Below are 21,123 nucleotides of genomic sequence, written 5' to 3' on the forward strand. Positions count from 1 at the left end.
TAATATAATTTGTTGCATCACATATGCAACAGCAATAAAGAAACCCAAATATCATATATGCAACACAAGAGATTCTGCAGTTGCTGCAAATCCCAAGTAACACACAAAACACTGAAGGAATGCAGCAGGTCAGGCAGCATCCACGGAAGGGGATAAACAACTGACGTTTTGGGGCGAGACCTTTCAGGACTGGCATTCCTTATTCCCTATCGCATCTGAAACCAAGTTTGCAAATCATTACAAAGTTTTTATACTTCTCACTTTGTTAATACGGCTTTGAGTTCCAAGAGTACTCCAGTATCTATAAAACGAGTGAAATAATCCCATTTTTAAATATACCAAATTAAATATATTTGAGAAACAACATTTGATTCCCCCTTAGTGCTTTGTGTATATTTTCCTCTTTGGAAATGTGAAATATTTTTGAATTATTTCGGGAAATTCATTATTGTGTAGATGTGTAACAAAAGGGAAATGGAAAGGGAACAGACTAGAAATGTGGAGAAAAGGGCAGTATTGAGTCTCAGTTGCTTACCTGCATAACAGCATTAAAAAAACAAGTATTTCCTAAATTGCTCAGCCCTTTGACAGGAACGGCTGCATTAGTGATTGTATGTTTTCCCCTCACTGTTTCACCACCATCTGAGTTTTCATCTTGAACTTTCATCGAATTAGAACTTAAACCTTAAAGGAGAAAAGGATTTTTTCATAAATGTTGGTAAGCCACAAATATAGCACTCATGATATATACAAAAAATGCTTATGAACAAAACAGTCATTTTCAGCCAAAGTGCAATACACACACACAACGTAAGAAAGCAGCAAGTCAGGCAGCACCTATGGAGGGGAATAAAACAGTTGATATTTCCTGGTGAAATGGAAGGTCTCAGCAAGAAATATCGACTGTTTACTCCTTTCCATAGATGCTGCCTGATTTCATGAGTTCCTTCAGCATCTTGTTTGTGTTGCTCAAAATTTCCATCAGCTATAGAATCTTGTGTGCTTATATTCAGGTGTTGGAAAATATTTAAGAATATTTCAAATGGTCTTTTTTATTATGTGTTAGATACGGATTTACCCCTTTATCCAATATCCATCTTAAAAGTTACTGTTTACATTTTTTGGCTTTCCACCTACATATCAGCCTAAAACCCAATATATCTTCAATTCTGAAGTATGTCCAGAAATGCAATAGTTCTATTTGCTTACCAATTTAAGTATTTTCATACATTAGTTTAAGGTTTGAATTGGCTATAGGCAAGAACAATTCTGAAATGCCAACTATGAAGGCAAAGAGATGAACTTAAAGAGGCACTTGATCTATAGGTGTTCACTTCTCCACCTCAAGCAGCAAAAGCAAATAAGGCAATTTTTCCAAGAGGCAACCAAGTAAGCACTAAATGATTTTTACCCTAAGCCGAGCAAGCAGGATTATATTTATAAACAGTTTGAGAAGTGGTTCTGCATTATGATTAGGGGGAGAACACTTTATGATGTCAACCTAACATGACAAGTTCAAGGAAACTAGATTCAAGATTGTTTCATGTAATTTCCAGTACACAAGTGAAAAGGAGAGCAAAATAATTGCTACTCCAGATCTGATGCAGCATATAAAAATACACTAAGATAAAGAACACAATAATTTAAGAATTAAATATAAATACAAATATATTTGATATACATAGATATGTGCATTAAGTGATGAAAGGTACAGAAGCGTCTGTACATAAGGTGACTGACAGGAAATGATAAAGTAGTGGTGGTTGGGGATGTGGTGGGGTAGGTTAGTGGATGGAGGTATTGATCAGCTTTACTGCTTAGAGAAAATAACTATTTTTGTCTGGTGGTCCTGGTGTGGTGTTACATAACAACCTCCCTGATGGGAGCGGGACGAAATGTCCTTGAGCAGAGTGGGTGGCATCCTTAATAATATTGCTGGCTTTTTCTGTATATACTGTATGTCCTTGATAGTGGGTAGGCTGATGCTGTTGATGCACTGGGCAATTTTGACTACCCATTATAAAGCCTTTCTGTCTGCTGAAGTATGTTTCCATAGCATGCAGTGATGCAGCATGTTAGGATGTGAGTATGGATGTGAAAAGTCCAGCTCTCTTCAGCCTCGTCAGAAAGAAGAGGCCCTGGTAAGTTTTCCTGATTGAATAAGATTTGTTCTAGGGCTATGTGATGGTTGTGCGAGTTGTGCATTGCTAGGAGTTTGAAACTAATGAATTGCTTTCTTAACTAAACAGTGCTTTAGGAACCTGCTGCGGAGTAGTGTCATATTGATTATGTTTGCATAGAAGGTGCTTGGTGCAAGAAGGTAGCAAGAAGCAAATTAATGTTACCATGAAAAATAATACCTACAGAACATGCAAAATTAAAATGTACTTGGCAAATGATTATGTTGAGAGATATACAAACCATACAACCTGCATTTAAATCAACTTATTTAAAAAATAGGCAAGTATCAATATCGCACATAAAACTTTCCTGCTGGCAAAATTCTAAAGAAATTGGTAGCAAAAAATAGAACACAGAACTGTACAGCATAGGAACAGGCCCTTCAGCCCACAATGTTGTGCTGAACCAATTAAATTAGTAATGAAAAATCTCTTGCAAAAATCTAGGAAGTAACAAAGAATGCATTTTTCTTTAATCTTATGTATTAAAAAATAAAAAAAATATGTTTACGTCACAAATAAATCTCACAGAATGCAGATTCCTAAGAATCTCAATCTATCCTAACAAAAGTTGACTTGAAATGACAAGTGGTATTTGGTTTACAGCCTTGATTACTTAAAATATATCACAATTACTGTTTCAATTGGGAAAAATTAACTAATAAGTTGCATTTATTCTTTTTAATTTTATGCAATCACACATACATTACAGACTGTTGTGCACAAGTAGTTTTAGCCTTAATAGGATTATTATTATACATTCAAATATGAACATAGTTTCTGTCATCTGTTATCACAGATAACAGCTGAAAGTTTTTCGCCGCGAGCACCAAGATCTGCTGGGTAGGGTGCAGCTGCAAAAGGAAGCAGTGCTTGAATCATACTAGAAAGCAAAACAGATGTCCAAAATGTCCCAGTAGAAAGTGCAACCAGCATGGAGACCTTGTAAATCTATTTGCCATATCACTTAAGAGCCGAGAGGGCAGGGAAGAGACGGGCATCATTAATTTCTAGCCTACAGGAATAGCATAGACCTGACTGCGATAGTCCACTATATTCCAACTTTTATTTGGCAAAAGATTCTGCAAATAAAGACATTTGACCTATTTGGAGTTTAGCAACAATGAGCAGTAGAAAGTGTTAAAATCTAACTGATAGACAACAGAAGTCACAGCGGATGGATGAGTGGATTAATGGTTCATATTGAACTTGCCTTATATTAACATTCTCTTGCATGTTAAGGATAGGAATCTAATCATAAGAGAATATACTTATGTAGAATAAGTTTTTGTGCCAGTTAATTCTATTTATCCTGCTGCATTAACATAAAATTTACTTGTACAGGAGAATAAGGTGCTTTGGTATGGTAGCATATTGCTAATTGTCAAATGTTCAAGTCAAAGTCAAAGCAAATTTTTTATCAAAGTATGTATGCTACCTTGAGATACATTTTCTTGCGGGTATTTACAGAAAAATAAAGAAATACAATAACTTATGAAAAAATATATCAACAAAGATTGACAATCACCAATGTTCAAAATAAGACAAATTGTGTACATAAAAAAATAAATAATACTGTGAACATAAGTAGAGTTCTTGAAAGTGAGCCTGTAGGTTGTGGAATCAGAGTGAAGTTATCCACACTGGTTCAGGAACCTAATGGTTGTATGGTAATAACTTTCTTGAAGTTTGTACTTAAGTTTGTTCCTGAAGGTTGTATTTGTAAATCTATAGTTAACCGTATTTTTGCCAATGTTTCACCACAAATCTTCTACTGTACAATGCTAAGCATACTTTCTTCTTAAAAATATGACTACTCAGAATGCAAAATAATCAGAAAAATAAGATAGTTTGTAATCCATGATTGCTCCACATATTGACCATTTTAGGATTTATGTATGTTATCTCCCAGTTCTGATAAAGGATCTTTGACCTACAAAATCATTTTCCACAGACACATATCTGACCCATTGAGTGTTTCCAGTATTTTCTATTTGAACTATCAGCATCTCCTTACCACTCACCTCAAACAAGTTATCTTCTGCAATTTCACTTGCACCTTCTGTACCATTAGAAAGATAATTTTACTTCGAAGTGGTCCCAAATGATTTAATTCTAATTTTGAAAATTTTTGTTATTCCTTTGGAGCTGGTGAAGGCCTCAAGTTCTCCTTCCAAGTTGCTCTGCTTATTATCGAAATAATTTTTTCTCAACTTGATATTCCTCATTTTCAACATCTTTATTCTCTGCAATTTGCTATTCAAAATCCAAGAAATTCTCCGTCATGGACATGGGTATTACATTAATGAGCTCACAATCTGTAAATTGTACAAATGCTGAATTACTACATCTGAATATTTTCCATGTCCCTTAAAGATGAAAAGAAAATTTTGTTTCTTATAAGTCTCTCAAAGACTCATTTGACATGCCAACAAATTTAAGTTCTACTCTCCCTCCAGAGATACAGTCTTAAAAAAAACTTTTTGACATTTTTTAGGATTTTTATTTTATTTCACCATAATAATGTATCTCACAATTTCGTCATTGCTGAAGTTACCAAGTTTGGATTTTGCTTTAATGCCAGGCAATCATTTTCCCTTAAACTATACAAAGTCAAATTCCATGAAAAGCATCAGTATCACATAGAACACAGAACGGCACAGCACAGCACAGGAACAGGAGCAGGACCTACAGCCCACCATGCTGTGCTGAACCAATTAAATTAGTAATCAAGTGGCCAACTATACTAAGCTAATCCCCTCTGCCTACACAATTGTCCGTATCTTCCTCACAATCATGTGCCTATCCACGCATCTCTTAAAAGCCTCCACCACCATGCCAGGCACCCAACACTCACCCTCTATGTAAAAAAAACTTGCCCCTTACATCTCCTTTAAAATTATTCCCTCACCTTAACTGCATGGAGTCTGCTATTATATATGTCAACCCTGGTAAAATATGCCATCTGCCTAGTCTACTTATGCCTCTCATATTCTTATAACCCCCTATCAGACCTCTCCGCAACCTCTGCTGCTCCAGGGAAAACAGCCCAAGTTTGTCCAACCCCTCATTATGGCACATGCCCTCTAATCCAGGCAGCATCCTGGTAAACCACTTCCACAACCTCTCCAAAGTCTTAATAACCTCCCTATAATGGGACAACCAGAACTGTTACATGTCCCTGTATCTAGGCAATTTATTTCAACATCACTGACAAACCTGACGGAGTACAAGAACCTGCTTCAATCACAGTTCCAATATTATAAAATAGATGAAATGTGGTTGCTCCAACCTTTAACTTTCAAACTTTTCAGGTAAATGCTCGATCCAGTTTTTAGGTACAACTTGATTTTGCTTTTCCCCATGATTCCAAAACGGATTCACAACCAGCTGGGATGTTGGCCTGAGGAAGGGAATATCTTGCCAATGGATGTGGCAGTAACATTCCCCAGTGCTTGCTGTAGGTAATGCATTTTTCAGGAAGGAAAGGAGACCTGTTGATCAGCAGACCATGAATTTGTGCTGAGTTTTTCAGATCCTGATGTTTGAAGAGTTGTTTTTTCCGGTCAGACAGCCATAGGCTGTGGTATCATATTGAAAGTAAAATAAATTTATTATCCAAGTACATATTTGTCATCATATACTGTACAACCCTGAGATTCATTTTCTTGCACAATAAATCCAAGAAACACAACAGAATCAATGAAAGACTGCACTCAACAAGACAAACAACAGAAGTGCAAAAGACAACAAACATTGTAAATACAAAAGAGAAAATAAATAAATAAAGATAGATAGATAAATGAATAAATAAATACCAAGAATATGAGATGAATAATTCTTGAAAGTGAGTCTACAGCTTGTGAGAACAGTTCGGTGAAATTGAGTGAAGTTATCCTTTCTGGTTCAAGAGCCTCCTGGTTGAAGGGTAATAACTGTTTCTGAACCTGGCAGTGAGTCCTGAGGAAATTAATGTTGAAGTAATGGTAAACTTTAACATCAACTTCTGTCCTCAGCAAGATAGGGCCCCTGAGATTATGGAAAGTGATCTACATTTACCAGGGACTAAGTGTGATCAAAGGGTAATGTATATTTAGACCTGACACTTTTCTTTATTGATCATATATCCATTTATATTCAGAACCAAAATACCTAAAGCCAATGTAATACTTGCAGATTCAAAATATCCATCCATTACATAGACAAGGAGTGGCTTCAAGTTTCTTAAAGGAATCTTTTATTGCCTTGAGGCATTCAAGGAGGGTAAATTGTCAGACCAGATCTATATTTGCACCAACATAGTACTGGTGTGACACCAGTAAAAATAATTATGACCTTACGGATAACTCTTTACACTGGTCAGAATGAATTAGGAGGACTCATCCCCATCTTCCCACTCCATTACCATTACAATGCAATGCTCTGTGTGGTACATGGTTACTTTTTGCTGTTTGCATGATTTGCTCCTTTCTTTGCACGTTGGGTGTTTGATGTTTTCTTTATACGGTTCCATGATGTTTCCTTGTTTCATGGCTGCCTGCAGGAGGACGAATCTCAAGATTGTATGCTGTATAAATACTTTGATAATAAATGTACTTTTTCACATTTGAAACTCTGAGTGTGGATTGCTACTCAAACTGAAGAAGTCTTGTACGTGCAGAACACTAAACATTGAAAAATTTGAACCAACTTCCATTATGTTTTTAAGCTATACTGCATTTTTATTAAACGGCATCAATCATTAAGGACCCCCATCACCCAGCACATGCACTCTTCTCATTGCTACCCATCAAAGAGGAGGTACAGGAGCCTGAAGGCACATACTCAACATTTTAGGAACAGCTTCTTCCTCACTGCTATCAGATTTCTGAACGGACAATAAACCCATGTAAATTACTTCACTACTTTATGCTCTTTTTTTGCATTACTTAATTTTAATGTATTTCTTATTGTAATTTATAGGTTGTTTTTATATGTACTGCTGTCACAAACAACAAATTTCACTATTTATGCTAATAATATTAAATCTGATTCTAATGCTGATATAGAAGTACTCTGCAAGCAATATTTAGTTTATTAAACCACAGTATTTGAATGTAAAATTACCATCTAATAAGTTAAAAATTATGCCAACATATTCTTAGAAAGAGGCAGGCGGCTGTGAAATGCCCATGGATGAATCCCACATCTGGGGCAGCATCGCAAGGTAAACAATGTTCACATTGCCATCTGGACCAAACTGCAGGCAAAAAATAAACCAGAAACATATGGAAAAGCAGATTTTTCTCTTCCCTGCAGCACTACAGAACGGCAAATGTCAAGCCTGGATCTGTCTACGCTTCACTGTGCTGAGCTTTACAGCACCACCTGGTTCTTGCTCAGCCACCAAATATGGATTGTACTGGCGCTGCAGAGCATATCCACAGGGCAAACTCAATAAATGCATTCAGCTTCATAGCTAAATGACATCTTAACACAAGTAACATAGACCACATTTGTTCCTTTGAGTATTAAAACAAAAAAGGAACAATTTAATTCGCAATTGTCAAATCGCATAAGTGTATTATCTATTCAGTAAGAATTAAAATTAATTAGAATAGTTAGAAAACAACTTGGCAATAGGAACAAATACTGCAGAGTAGGGTATGAATTAGAGGGCGTGCTGTAACAAGAAGTTGGACTGACTTGGGTTATTTTCTCTAGGTCGGTGGAGGCTGAGGGGAGATCTGACAGGGGTTTATAAAATTATGACAGGCATAGATAGAGTACATAGATACAGGCAACATCTTTTTCCAAGGGTAGTAATGTCTAATATTAGAGGGCAAGTTGAGAGGGGGTAATTTCAAAGGAGATGTGAGGAGCAATTTCTTTTTCACACAGAGAGTGGTGGGTGCCTGGAATGCACTGCCTGGGGTGGTGCTAGAGGCAGCACTTCAGACTTTTAAGAGATGTTTAGATGGGCTCATGAATGTGAGAAAAATGTAAGGATATGGACATGGTGTAGACAGAAGAGATTAATTGGATTACTACTCCATTGGAATACTAATTTAATCGGATTGGCACAACATTGTGGGTCGTAGGGCCTGCAACTGTGCTGTACTGTTCACAGAGGTGACACTCCGATGATCAATTTTTGTGTAGCATATTAATTCCAAGGCAATAATAAATTCTGAAGCTCTAGTTTCCTTATGAAATTTTTAAAATAAATTCAAAGAAATGTAATTATTCAAGATCACAATTAAATGATTGGTAGTCTTTTCCAACTTCAAAACTGTCACTTCAGAGGAAGACGCAAAGGATGGCAGTGAACTATGGAAATAAGTTTAGCACTGTCTAGTGACAAGCTGACAACAGCAGTGTTGGTTGTCCCCAGTTACAGCACCCGGCTGGTGAACAAACTGTACGTAGGAACGAGGGTTTGAAAGACCAGTGGGAAGGATGGGGATGAATCTACCTGCTGCTGTGGGCTGCAGGCATTCCTGCATGCCTTCCCCCCACCCCCACCTTCCACGCTATCTCTGAGCTACATTACTCTAGGAACTGAATCATGCAGAGCTCTTCCTGAGCCTGCTCACTCTCACATCACTGCTGTTTCTCTGATCCGCTCCCATGTACTGCTTTTGTTCATTTCTGATTTGGGAACAGTTTAGCTTATGAGCAGTTCCCAGGAATGTGTTCTTGTTGTAACCTGGGGTCGCTCTGTGGTTTCCTCCTGGTGCTGGTGGTATTGGTACATACATTTATTTGTCTGTACATATGGGGCACCATGGTAGCATATAGGTTAGTGCAACGCTATTACAGTTTCTGGCTTCACTTCAATTCCACAGTTCTCTAAAGGAAAGGTTGTACATTCTTCCTATGCGTGCATGGTTTCCTCCAGGTGCTCCCGTTTCCTTCCACAGTCAGCTTACTCGTTAGTAGGTTAATTATTCATTGTAAATTCTCCTGTGATCAGGCTAGGGTTAAATTAGTGGGTTGCTGGGTAGCATGATTTAGCGGGCCACAAGGGCCTGTTTGATGCCGTATCTCTAAATAAATAACAATAAAAAATCTTTCTAATGATTGTAATAGAGCCAATACCCCCAAATTTACCCTTGCTAACAAGGATTAAAGTCACCTGGACCAGATGGTGTACACCCCAGGTTCTGAAAGAGGTGACTGAAGAGATCGTGGAGACAAAAGTAATGATCTTTCAAGAACCCCTAGATTCTGAAATGGTTACAGAAGACTGGAAAATTGCAAATATCATCCCACTCTTCAAGAAGGGAGAGAGGCAGAAGAAAGAACACTATAGGCCAGTTAGTCTGACCTCTGATTAGGAAGATGTTGCAGTCGATTATTAAGAATATGGCCTCAGGGTATTTGGAGGCACATGATAAAATAGACTGCAGTCAGCATGGTGTCCTCAAGGGAAAACCTTGCCTGACAAATCTGTTGGAATTCATTGAAGAAATAACAAGCACGATATACTAAGGATGAATCAATGTTGTGTACTTGGATTTTCAGAAAGCCTTTGACAAGATGCCATACATGAGGCTGCTTATCAAGCTACCCCATATTAGGAAAGATTCAAGTATGGATAAAATAGTGGCTGATTGGTAGGAGGTAGAGTGGAAATAAAGGGAGCCTGTTCTGGTCAGCTGCTGGTGACTAGTGGTGTTCACAAGGGTCTGTGTTGGAACCGATTCTTCTTACGTCATACATCAATGATTAGGAAGATGCAATTGGTGGCTTTGTTAGGCAATATGAAGATAGGTGGAGGGACAGGTAGCTTTGATGAGATAGAGAAGCTACAGAATGACTTGCACTAGTTGAATGGACAAAGAAATGGCAGATGGAATACAGTGTCAGGAAGTGTATGGTCCTACCCTTTGGTAGAAGAAATGAAAGGGTCGACTATTTTCTAAATGGAGAGAAAATTCAAAAAATTGAGGCACAAAGGGACTTGGGAGTCCTTGTGCAGGATTTCCTAAAGGTTGATTGCAGGTTGAGTTTGTGGTGAGGAAGGAAAATGCAATGCTACCATTCATTTCAAGAGGACTAAAATATAAAAGTAAGGATGCAATGTTGGGACTTTATAAAGCACTGGTGAGGCCTCATGTGGAGTATTGTGAGCAGTTTTAGGCCCCTTAGCTTAGAGAGGATGTACTGAAATTGGAGAGGGTTCAAAGGAGTGCATGAAAATGATTCTAAGCTTGAATGACTTGTCATATGAAGAACATTTAATGGTTCTGGGCCTATATTTACTAGGATTCAGAAGAATAAGGGATGACCTCATTGAAATCTCTCGAATAATGAAAGGCCTTGATAGAGTGGCTATGGAGAGGATGTTTCCTATGGTGGGAGAGTCTAAGACCAGGGCACACAGCCTCAGAATAGAGGGCCATCCTTTTAGAATGGAGATGAGGAGGAATTTCTTTAGCCAGAGTGTGAATCCATGGAATTCTTTGGCAGATGCAGCTGTGGAGGCCAAGTCTGCTTGTATATTTAAGGCAGAGGTTGATAGATTCCTGATTGGTCAGGGCATGAAGGGATACAGGAAGAAGGCAGGAGATTGGAGCTGATGCAATGGCAGGAGACTCAATGGCCCAAATGGCCTAGTTCTACTATATCTTCTGGTCTTATGGAATACACAGACTTCCTCAATTTATGTTCTCAAGGGACTTTTTCTTTACTTTGGAATAAAGTGGGTAGAAGAGGATAATAAGATTGGAAGAAACTCCTTAACTGATTTTATAGCAGTGCCAAAGGGATCAAGGGACATGGGGAGAAAGTAGGATGAGAGAAGGGAATCTGCTAAGATTGAGATTACCAGCTGAAGAGCCTAACGTTCATGTCCCTCTCCTGTTATCTATATTTTTATGTTTACTAAAAAAAAAGACAATTTTTTTCAGATCACTTTAAACGTAGTCTCATGTCTTCAAAGTCACTGCACAATAGTAAATGTTGAAATCCAAAATTACTACATTTGTTAAGCTTCTCAGCCTCCAGAAATTTCATATCTTAATTCCATTACATTGGAATTGGCAATTGTTGAACCTAATGGAACTTTAAATGTTCACTAATGTTTTATACCCTTCACCCTAACTTTCTCTGTATCTTCCTTATCTTTCCCTAAATAGACATTAAACATGAAATACTCTTCCTAATTCAGTCTTAAGAAACTAACACTTTCATATCAACCTTCTCAGAGATGCAAGTTCACATCTTCATAACTAAAAAAAATGATTGTTTTAATCATTCTCTAATTTTGTTGCTTTGAATCTAAGTTCAATTACTCTATAAAGGAATTGTCAATCTATTTAAAATAATAGTGCCTTTCAAATTACTGGCTCAAGAAACAAATCTTAACATAATATAGGACCCTATAAAAGAACTTGGATCTTCTCACCATTTAATATTTAATTACTTGTTCACTTACAGCTTTCAGTTAGTAATAGCGAGCAGAGGGTTCATTGCATATCAAGAACTAGTATGTATAGATATAATAGCAATATCTTGCCAGTCATAAACATATTATACATTAAGGGGAAAATATTCATTTTATAGAATATCAGGCAAAATTAAATTTTAGCAATGAGATGAATTAAGTGATATAGAATTGGCTAACCATTACGCACAGCACCTAATTTTCCAAAGTTAATAAAAGAATAATTCAGCATGATATATAACAAATATCTAACTTAATAATCACACAAAGGATTACGAAATATCCTTCTCAAATCTGGTGTGTGTCCATCCATCTATCCATGATAAAGCACGAAATAAGTCCTTCTGGCCCTTCGAGCAATGCTGCCCAGCAATCCCCTAATCACGGGACAATTTATAATAATCAATTGACCTACCAACCAGTACGTCTTTGGACTGTGGGAGGAAACTGGAACACCCGGAGGAATCCCACATGGTCACAGGAAGAACATACAAACTCCTTACAGGCAGCAGCGGGAATTGGTACTGAAAAGCATTATGCTAAACATTGTACTATCATGCTGCTCCAATAATGACAGACAAGCCAAAATCAGGTTTAATATCACATGCATATGTCATGATTTTTTTTGTTTTTGCAACAGCAATACAATGCAACACATAGTAATAAAAACTGAATTAAAGTGTGTGTATATATATGTTTCAAAACAGATAAATTAAATAAGTAGAGCAAAATAAAAAGTAGTGGGGTAGTGTTTATGGGTTCAATGCCCATTCAGATATCTAATGACAGAGTGGAAGAAGTTGTTCCTGAACTGCTGAGTGTGTGCCTTCAAGCTCTTGTACCTCCTTCCTGATGGTAGCAAAAAGAAGAGGGCATGTCCTAGGTGATGAAGGTCCTTAATGATGGATGTTGCCTTTTTGAGGAATCACTCTTTGGATATATCCTGGATGCTATGGAGGTTAGTGCCCATAATGAAACAGACTGAGTTCACAATTTTCTGCAGGTTCTTTCGATCCTGTGCAGTACCCCTCCCACAGCAGAATGCCACGAATCTAACTCTCTATATAATACATATAATATATTTAAATATAAAATAGATATAAATATACATGAACATGAAATACAAATGTGTGTACATATATACAATATAAATGCACATATAAAATATATACACAATATAAGCTACAGATATTTTAAAGCACACAAATTTATGATCCTTAAAGATATACAGTGGATTCTGGTTAATTGGGCCATCGGTTAATCAGGTTAGCCATTCATTTGGAGCTACTCTTAAAGAACAAAAATTAATTGAGCAAATAGCTGAGATTCCCTTTGTATATTTGGGACACTATGCCACATAACTAGGACAGGAGACAGTTGCCAAACTTGTGTGGCCATTAAACACTACATTGTGCTTAGACTGAATAGTTTTTAAATAGTGTTAATTGTATGTGTTTGCCTTCAAAAAGCAATGATTATTGAAGAAATGAAACAATTTCACTACTTCAACAAGTAAGGAATTATGAAGAATTTGAAGGAACCGACAATCATCTTGAATGTTACAATGAAAATGAAGATTTGGAGGATGCAATCATTTTTAGCATTGCACAAAGGCAGTCTATTATCTGAACTAGGTGCCTGCACTGATTTTGTTCATTTACAATCAGTCAAAAGAATATGGCTGTGTACACAGGACAAATTCCTCTGTTGATAATTATTAAGAATTACAGTTTTATAGTACTCTAGTAGTATAGTTAGTGTTCTTATTTGTTCTGTATTTCATTTATTACACCATTTGTTCCTTAGTTTAAATAATGGTTTGTCTTTTTTTGTATGTTTTCATTATTTCCATGAAGTTTCATCTAATTGGGGCAGCCACTTAATTGGGCCAAAATGTACTGGTCCTGATATGTCCCAATGAATCCGAAGCCACTGCATTGCTAACTTATTAATACTGTATTAAATTCAAAAATAAAAGCTGATTATTTTCCAACAGGCATAAATGCTGGAGAGAAAATTTCTTGAAAACAGTTGGTCTCCATTTTTACTGCGATTCTACATCCAAACTAATGCAACATACGATCACAAAAAAAACAATTTTTACATTTCAGTTATCAAGTAGCAAAATCACTTTTGTTGCTTAATATTTCATAAAACCTTGAATTCAAAATATGCATATCATTGAAAAAAGGTCAACTGGTAAATATGAAGCAAATTATAAAGGCACGCAAATTATTACTTTTCAGAATTATCTCTATGTGGTACTAATAAATATTACCTTTATAATAATAACATTTAACTAAGCCTTCAGTGGCATGTTATGTTTCTGTTGTGCCACCAGTAGTGTCTGTCTTGGTAATGGGATAACTCCATACGTTGTCATGAACTGCAGGTTACTCAATAGCTAGCATATGTTTCTAACTAGTGTTTTCTCTCTCCACCCCAAAACATCTGGATCACTCCTTAATAGAATGTACTGGTCTAATGTTTTATGACTCCATAAGTATATATGATATGATATCGAAGGTCTAGAGGAGGTTGATGAGAATTAAAGGGTTAACGTATGAGGAGTGTTTGATGGCTCTGGGCCTGCCTCACTGGAGTTTAGAATGAGGAGGGATCTCATTGAAAACTATTGAATATTGAAAGGCCTGGGCAGAGCGGATGTGGAGAGGATGTTTCCTATAGTGGGCGAGTCTAGGACCACAGCCTCAGAACAGAGGGACGTACATTTAGAACAGAGTTCAGAAGGAATTTCTTTAGCCAGAGGGTAGTGAATTTGTGGAATTCATTGCCAGACTGCTGAGGAGGCCAAGTAATTGAGTATATTTAAAGCAGAAGTTCTGGATTAGTCAGGGCGTCAAACGTTATGGGGAGAAAGCAGGAGAACGGGGTTGAGAGGAATACTAAATCAGCCATGATGAAATGGCAGAGTAGACTCAATGGCCTAATTCTGACGTCTTATGGACATTTAATGTTGATTAGTAAAAACATTCCAAGTTATACTGCACTATTGTGATATTAATACTCCTTTCAAAAATAGTGCAAAACAAAATGCTGCTGTTAGACGGCTTTTGCAAGCAGCCATAACACATGATGTACCAAAAGGGGACTAATATTCCAATCCAAAGGTGTTGTGAAAATCAGTGCCAGAACTGACAGCAAGTGGTAGAGAGACAGAGAGATTAAGAAATCAGTGCTCCAAGGTCACCTTGCATGAAGTCAGAGGCAGAATTACCCGAGTGCCATCAAGGTGAGTGCTGTCAAAATCATCTGCAGGTACAGAATAACTAATATTCACAGTTAAAGGGGTAGCTTTATTTATTTAGAGATACAAAGTGGAACAGGCCCTTCCAGCCATGCCACCAGCAACCTACCAATAGTCTAATCACAAGACAATTTATGAAGACCGATTAACCTACTAACCAGAACATCTTTGGATTGTGGGAGGAAACTGGAACACCTGGAAGAAACCCACACGCTCACAGGGAAGGATGCTAGAACTGAACTCCGACACCCGAGCTGTAATAGTGTCACACTAACCACTATGCTACTAAGATGCTCCTTGCAGGAAAACAGGATTAACCATGTGTAGGAGAGATCAGCAGCCATATCTGAGGATTAAAATGTTTTAGGTACTGCAGGCAGAGGTCCTAAGAGTTTGCTGCATTTTATATCATGCCTCAAGTAATTTCACAGAATAGTGTGTGCAATAACTGATTATTGACTACAGGCAGAGGAAAACGGAGGTCCAGGAGTGGTTCCTCACTGGGTGATCAGAGGTGGTGAGGGTCAGTAACTTTAAATTCCTTGGCGTTATCAATTCAGAGGATCTGTCCTGGGCCCAGCACGCAAGTGCCATTACAAAGAAAGCGTGGCAGCACCTCAACTTTCTTAGAAGTTCACAAAAATTCTGCATATTATCTAAAACTTTGACAAACATCCATAGAAATGCGGTGGAGAGGACTCTGACCGGTTGCATCACAGCCCAGTCCTTGAAGGAGCCTACAAAAAGTAGTGGAAACTGTTCAATCCACCATGGGTAAATCCATTTCCATCTCTGAGCACATCCACATCAAGTGCTGTCACAGAAAAGCAGTGTCCATCATCAAGGATCCCCACCATCTAGGCTTTGTTCTCTTCTCACTGCTGGCATCAGGAAGGAGGTACAGCAGCCTCAGGACCCACATCACCAGGTTCTGGAACAGTTATTACCCCTCAAGCATCAGGCTCTTGAACCAAAGGGGATAACTTCACGCCCCATCATTGAAATGTTCCCACGATCATTTCAGACTCACTTTCAAGGCCTCTATCTCATGTTCCCAATATTTTTATTCCTTTTTGTACTTGCAGAGTTTGTTGTCTTTTGTACATTGGTTGTTCGCCCATCTTGTGGTTTTTCTGATTCAATTGTGTTTCTTTGAATTTACTGTAAATGCTCCCAAGAACATGAATCACAGTGCTGTAGATGCTGACATATATTCTTTAATTATAAATTTACTTTGAACTTCATCAATTGTAGTGTTTACATTTTGTTATTTTATTTGTGGCATTGGTTGTGTATCAATAGACTGTTGAAGTGGTACTGTTCTGCAAACTTCATATTTTTCCCACTCTGATGGGTTCAAACAAAACAGCTGGAGGAGAAACCATCTGAGATAGTTGCCTTGATGCATGTGACCTCCCCACCAACGGTGTAAGTTGGTGCTCGGTTGAGTCATTTACCTCAGTTGCTCAGCCATAAACTTGACTATAATAAATGACTAAGTTCTATTTTTCATATTGTAGGAAAGTAAAAGATGAAAACAAATAGATTTTCATACAAATCTTAAAATTAATTCTAAAAATTATAATTTTTCAGAATTAAACTTTTCAAAATTAAAAATTAGCTTCTTTTGTCACATGCAGATTAAAACATTGAAACAAAATCAATTCAACGAATGGAACAAGATGCTATCAAGGTATATTTGGTATCAAGGCCTAGAGTTCGTCTCAAAACTTTGCAATTAGCAAAGGAAAAGGGGGGATGGGGGCTTGCCTTCTCTTAGAGATTATTATTTTGCAGCACAGTTGAGAGCTGTGATATGTTGGTGCAACCAACCCATCATATGATGCTCAATGGAAAAACACTGAGGAGCGGGTACTTCCCATCCCCATACAGGCAATTTTGGCTGATAACAACCTGCAAAGGTACATAAATACTATTGATAACCCATGGGTGAAATTGACTCTTAAAATATGGTAAACTACTATAAAAGAATATAATCTAGAGGGAGATATTGCAATTCTTAAATGGTGTGCATATTACACCAAATAAACTGGATGCTTGATTTAAGGACTGGACAGCTAAAGGAGTAACAGTTCTTTGCAACATAATGAAAGAAGAAACACTTCAGTTTTGAAATGCTTAAAGAGAAACACTTATTAGAAAAACAAGATTATTATCGGTATTTACAGATGCGACAATATGTTAATAAGACGCTTAAAAACGTAACCAAGGCAAATACATGCTTGATAGAGCTCTTTAGAAAAGCATATAATTCAGATAATGGTAGTAGAATCATTTCAAGCATGTATAAGGGGTTGTCAAATCTTAAAACACATTCAACTTCATACATTAAAACAAAACAAAATGGGAAAAGGAAGGAGGGATAATTATATCTGAGGAAGAATGGACAACAATATGGAGATATCAATGGAAGTGTACCAATTCACAGAAATGGAGAGTGTTTGGATGGAAAAACTTAATAAGATAATTTATTACACCCTCTCAGAAATCCCATTATGATAGTAACATCCCTGTTTGCTGGAGAAATTGTGGAAATCAAAATGCAAATCATTATCCTGACGAAATCCTGACAAAGGGTCTCGGCCCGAAACGTCGACAGCACTTCTCCCTATAGATGCTGTCTAGCCTGCTGTGTTCTACCAGCATTTTGTGTGTGTTGTTGTTTGAATTTCCAGCATCTGCAGATTTCCTTGTGTTTGCAAATCATTATAATATTTTTTGGGACTGCCCTGTTATTAAAAACTATTGGAGGGGGGATACACAATGCCCTACAACACATCTTTAAATGTGAAATACCCTTGGAGAGTAAGACCATATATTTTGGATATATACCTCAAGAATGGTTGAAAAGAGATAAATATTTAATGAATATACTGTTGGTGGCTGGTAAAAAGACTCTTACTAGGAAATGGTTATCACAGGAGAGCCCAACTTTAAATACATGGATGGAAATTACAATGGACATTTACAAAATGGAGAAGATAACAGCATCTGTTAATCATAAGCTGGAACAATTTGATTCATACTGGGAAAAATGGTTTAACTACATAATGCCTCATAGGCCTGATTTTATTCTCACAAATCAATGAATCTGTTGTAAAAAAAAATCACTCCCTACTTGTACATAGTTCTTTCCTTTTGCTTGTTTTTTCTTTCCACTCTTTTCTGTAAGTGTATACTCCAGATAAATACTTTGTGGAGATTTTGTGATATATATGATTATATGATATATATGTACAATGTCTGAAATACATCTTATGGAAATGTTTGTTTGATGAACTTCAATAAAAAAATAAATTACAAAAAAAAAGAAACCCACAGTGAAATGTGTGGCTCACGTCAAATCAAACCAGAGAGGTTTATGCTGGATAGCCCACAAGTTGTCTCCATGCTTTTGGTGCCAAAGTAGGATGACCAGAACTTACTAACCCTAACTGTACATCTTTGGAATGTAGGTTAAAACCAGAGCACCCAGAGGAAACCCATGTGATCACAGGGAGAACGTACAAACTATTTACAAACAAAGGCGGTAACCGAACTCTGAGCAGTGATCACTGGTGTTGTATAAGCATTATGCTACTTCTGTTATATAGATGAACCGCTGGTGTTTGGAGAGTTAACAATTTAATACTGTACACTACAATATAGTTTAGAAAATAATGTCATGCCAGTTCTGCACCTGTTTTGACAGTCACAGATTTTGTGAACTACAACCTAAAAAGCTACAGTTGGTCTCCTATCTTACCCCCGAGTATAACATTCTGGGTGGCACATCTTGGGAAACAAAACCCCTGGCCTCATCTTTTTATATAGCTAATGAGATCTCTTTTTTCCCTGACAATTTCCCTAAACGGAACAGGGCTAGTTAGAGTAAGTCACTGAATTGGCAATGCATTGTTAGCAGCTGTTTACGTTCTTTTGGGATCTCAGCATGGAGATGGAAGGGATGATTTCAACCGATTAATGTAATTACCGCAACCATTCACGTATGAATAATGTAATTAGAACATTTTTGCAGCTGAAGCCAACTACAGCAGAGATCACATGGGAAACCAGGAGCCTACTTCCCTTATATTAGTACCAGATGCCATGAAATTTTGTTTTTGAATAGTTGCTTTGGGAAATTTTGGTTTATTATGCTTGTTACATAATTAAAGATCAAACATTAACACACAAGTATCCAGAATATCCAAAGACAGTGGAATTTATTCTGATATTTCCAGGAATGGGAATATTAGAATCAGCTTTATTATCACTGACACACAACGTGAAATTATTTGTGGCAGCTGAACAATGTAAAGACATAAAATTTATGTTATTATAAATTACAAAATAAATAAATAGTGCAGAAGGGTAGAACAGGGTAGTTCTCATGGGCCATTCAGAAATGTGATGGTGGAGGGGAAATGTCAACAGTTTCTAAAATGTTAAGTGTGAGTCTTCAGGCTCTGGTACCTCCTCTCCATTGGTAGTAACAAGAAAAGGGTCCTTAATGACTGATGCCACTTTTTTTTTTTAAAAAAAGGCACCATTTCTTGAAGAGGTCTTCAGTGGTTGCGAAGTGATGGAGCTGGTTGAGTAAACAACCCTTTGCAGACTCTTGTGATATGTACCTTGATGCCACCATACTAAGCTGTGATTCAACCAGTCAGAATGCTCTCTGCTGTACATCGGCAGCAATTTGAAAGCGTCTTTGGTGATGCACCAAATCTCCTCACCAGTGCGTCATCTTCATCACTGCACCAATATATCGACCCAGGAACTTGAAGCTGCTCATCCTTTCCACCACGCTCCCCTCACTTGTGTGAGCTTTTCTGTTGTCCACAATCAATTCATTGGTCTTCCTGAAGTTGAGCGCGAGGTTGTTTTTGTGACACCATTCAACCAGCCATTTTACTCCTGTACACCTCATTGTCATCTGAAATTTTACTTGCAACAGCAGCATCATCTGAGAATTCATAAGGGGTGTTTGAGCTACACTTAGCCACACAATCATAAGTTTAGCGAGAGTAGAGCTGAGCATGAATCCTTGGGGTAGACCTGTGTTGATCGTCAGTGAGGAGATGTTATTACCAAGCAGCACTACCAGTGGTCACCCAACAAGGAAGACAAAGAGGAGGTAGAAATCCAGGTTTTGAAGTGTGTTTATTGGTAGTGAGAGGATGATAGTGTTGAATGTTAAGCTGCAATCAATATACAGCAGTCTAATGTATACGTTGCTGCTAATTGCTCCGAAGTGGAGTGAAGAGCCAGTGAGATTGCATCCACTGTAACAAGATGTGGCAGTCAGTAAACTACAACACCCTTGCTCAGGCAGAATTAATTTCAATCATCATCAACCTTTTGATGTGATGCATCACTACAGATCTAAGATTTAAGTGTTACCAGGGAATAGCTACTGAGGCAGCTCACCCTGCTCTTTTTGAGCACTGGTATAATTGCTGCTCTTTTGAAACAAGTGGAAAACTCACACCACAGCAGTGAGGCTGAAGATGTCCTTGAACACCCCAGCCTGTTGGTCAACACAGGGTTTTCATACCTACCCAGGTAGACATCAGGGCCTGATACCTTGCAAGGATTCACTCTTGAAGATTGTTCTAACGTCAATCACCAAGACAGATTACAAGGTTGTTGGACGCTGTAGTGATTCGCACAGCTGTTAGTTTCCCTTTCAAAGCATGCATAAAATGAGTCCAGCTCACTGGAGAGTGAAGCATCACCACCATATAGTTCATAGTTCAAGGTTTAATAAATATAGTTAGGTTTCAACTTATATATGAAATAATGGCATGCAAACTCTGCCACAGCTATTGTGCATCTGGTTGTCTCTAACTTTACATGGATTTGCCTTTCTGCTCTCACAATGGCCTTCCATAGGTTGTACTTTGACTTCTTGCAGAGCTCTGGACCTCTGGTCTCCACCGTCACAGATCTAGCCCTCTGCAGACTGTGAATCCCCTGGTTCATCTAACCAGAGCTTCTGTTTTGGGAAAATTCTGCATGTTCTCTTCTACGCAGGTCTTAATGAAGTCAGTGGCAGCTATGGTCTCTTCATTCAGATCTAAAGATGAATCCCAGAATTTGGTCCAGCCTACCAATTCAAAGCAGTCCAGTAGACGCTGCTCTGCCTTTCTTGAACACACATTTGTTGTCCTCACCACTGGTGCTGTTGTCTTCAGTCTCTACCTATACGCCAGGAGCAGAAGTCCAGCCAGGTGATCGGA

General features: G+C 37.7%; 1 protein-coding gene across 4 annotated transcripts in view; it reads right to left on the reverse strand.

Moving 5' to 3' along the window:
* usp45 (ubiquitin specific peptidase 45) overlaps positions 1–21,123 on the reverse strand; it is a 96,792-nt gene that overhangs the window by 46,427 nt on the left and 29,242 nt on the right. For all 4 annotated transcript variants that reach the window (XR_012100201.1, XM_073055746.1, XM_073055747.1 and 1 more), the window contains exon 6: positions 536–684. Coding sequence is in view for 3 of the 4 variants with exons in the window: in XM_073055746.1 (XP_072911847.1) it covers positions 536–684 (149 nt within the window). In the remaining variant the exon portion in view is untranslated. The remainder of the gene's footprint in view (positions 1–535; positions 685–21,123) is intronic.

Source organism: Hemitrygon akajei, chromosome 9 (genome assembly GCF_048418815.1).
Source record: "Hemitrygon akajei chromosome 9, sHemAka1.3, whole genome shotgun sequence".
NCBI lineage: Eukaryota > Metazoa > Chordata > Chondrichthyes > Myliobatiformes > Dasyatidae > Hemitrygon > Hemitrygon akajei.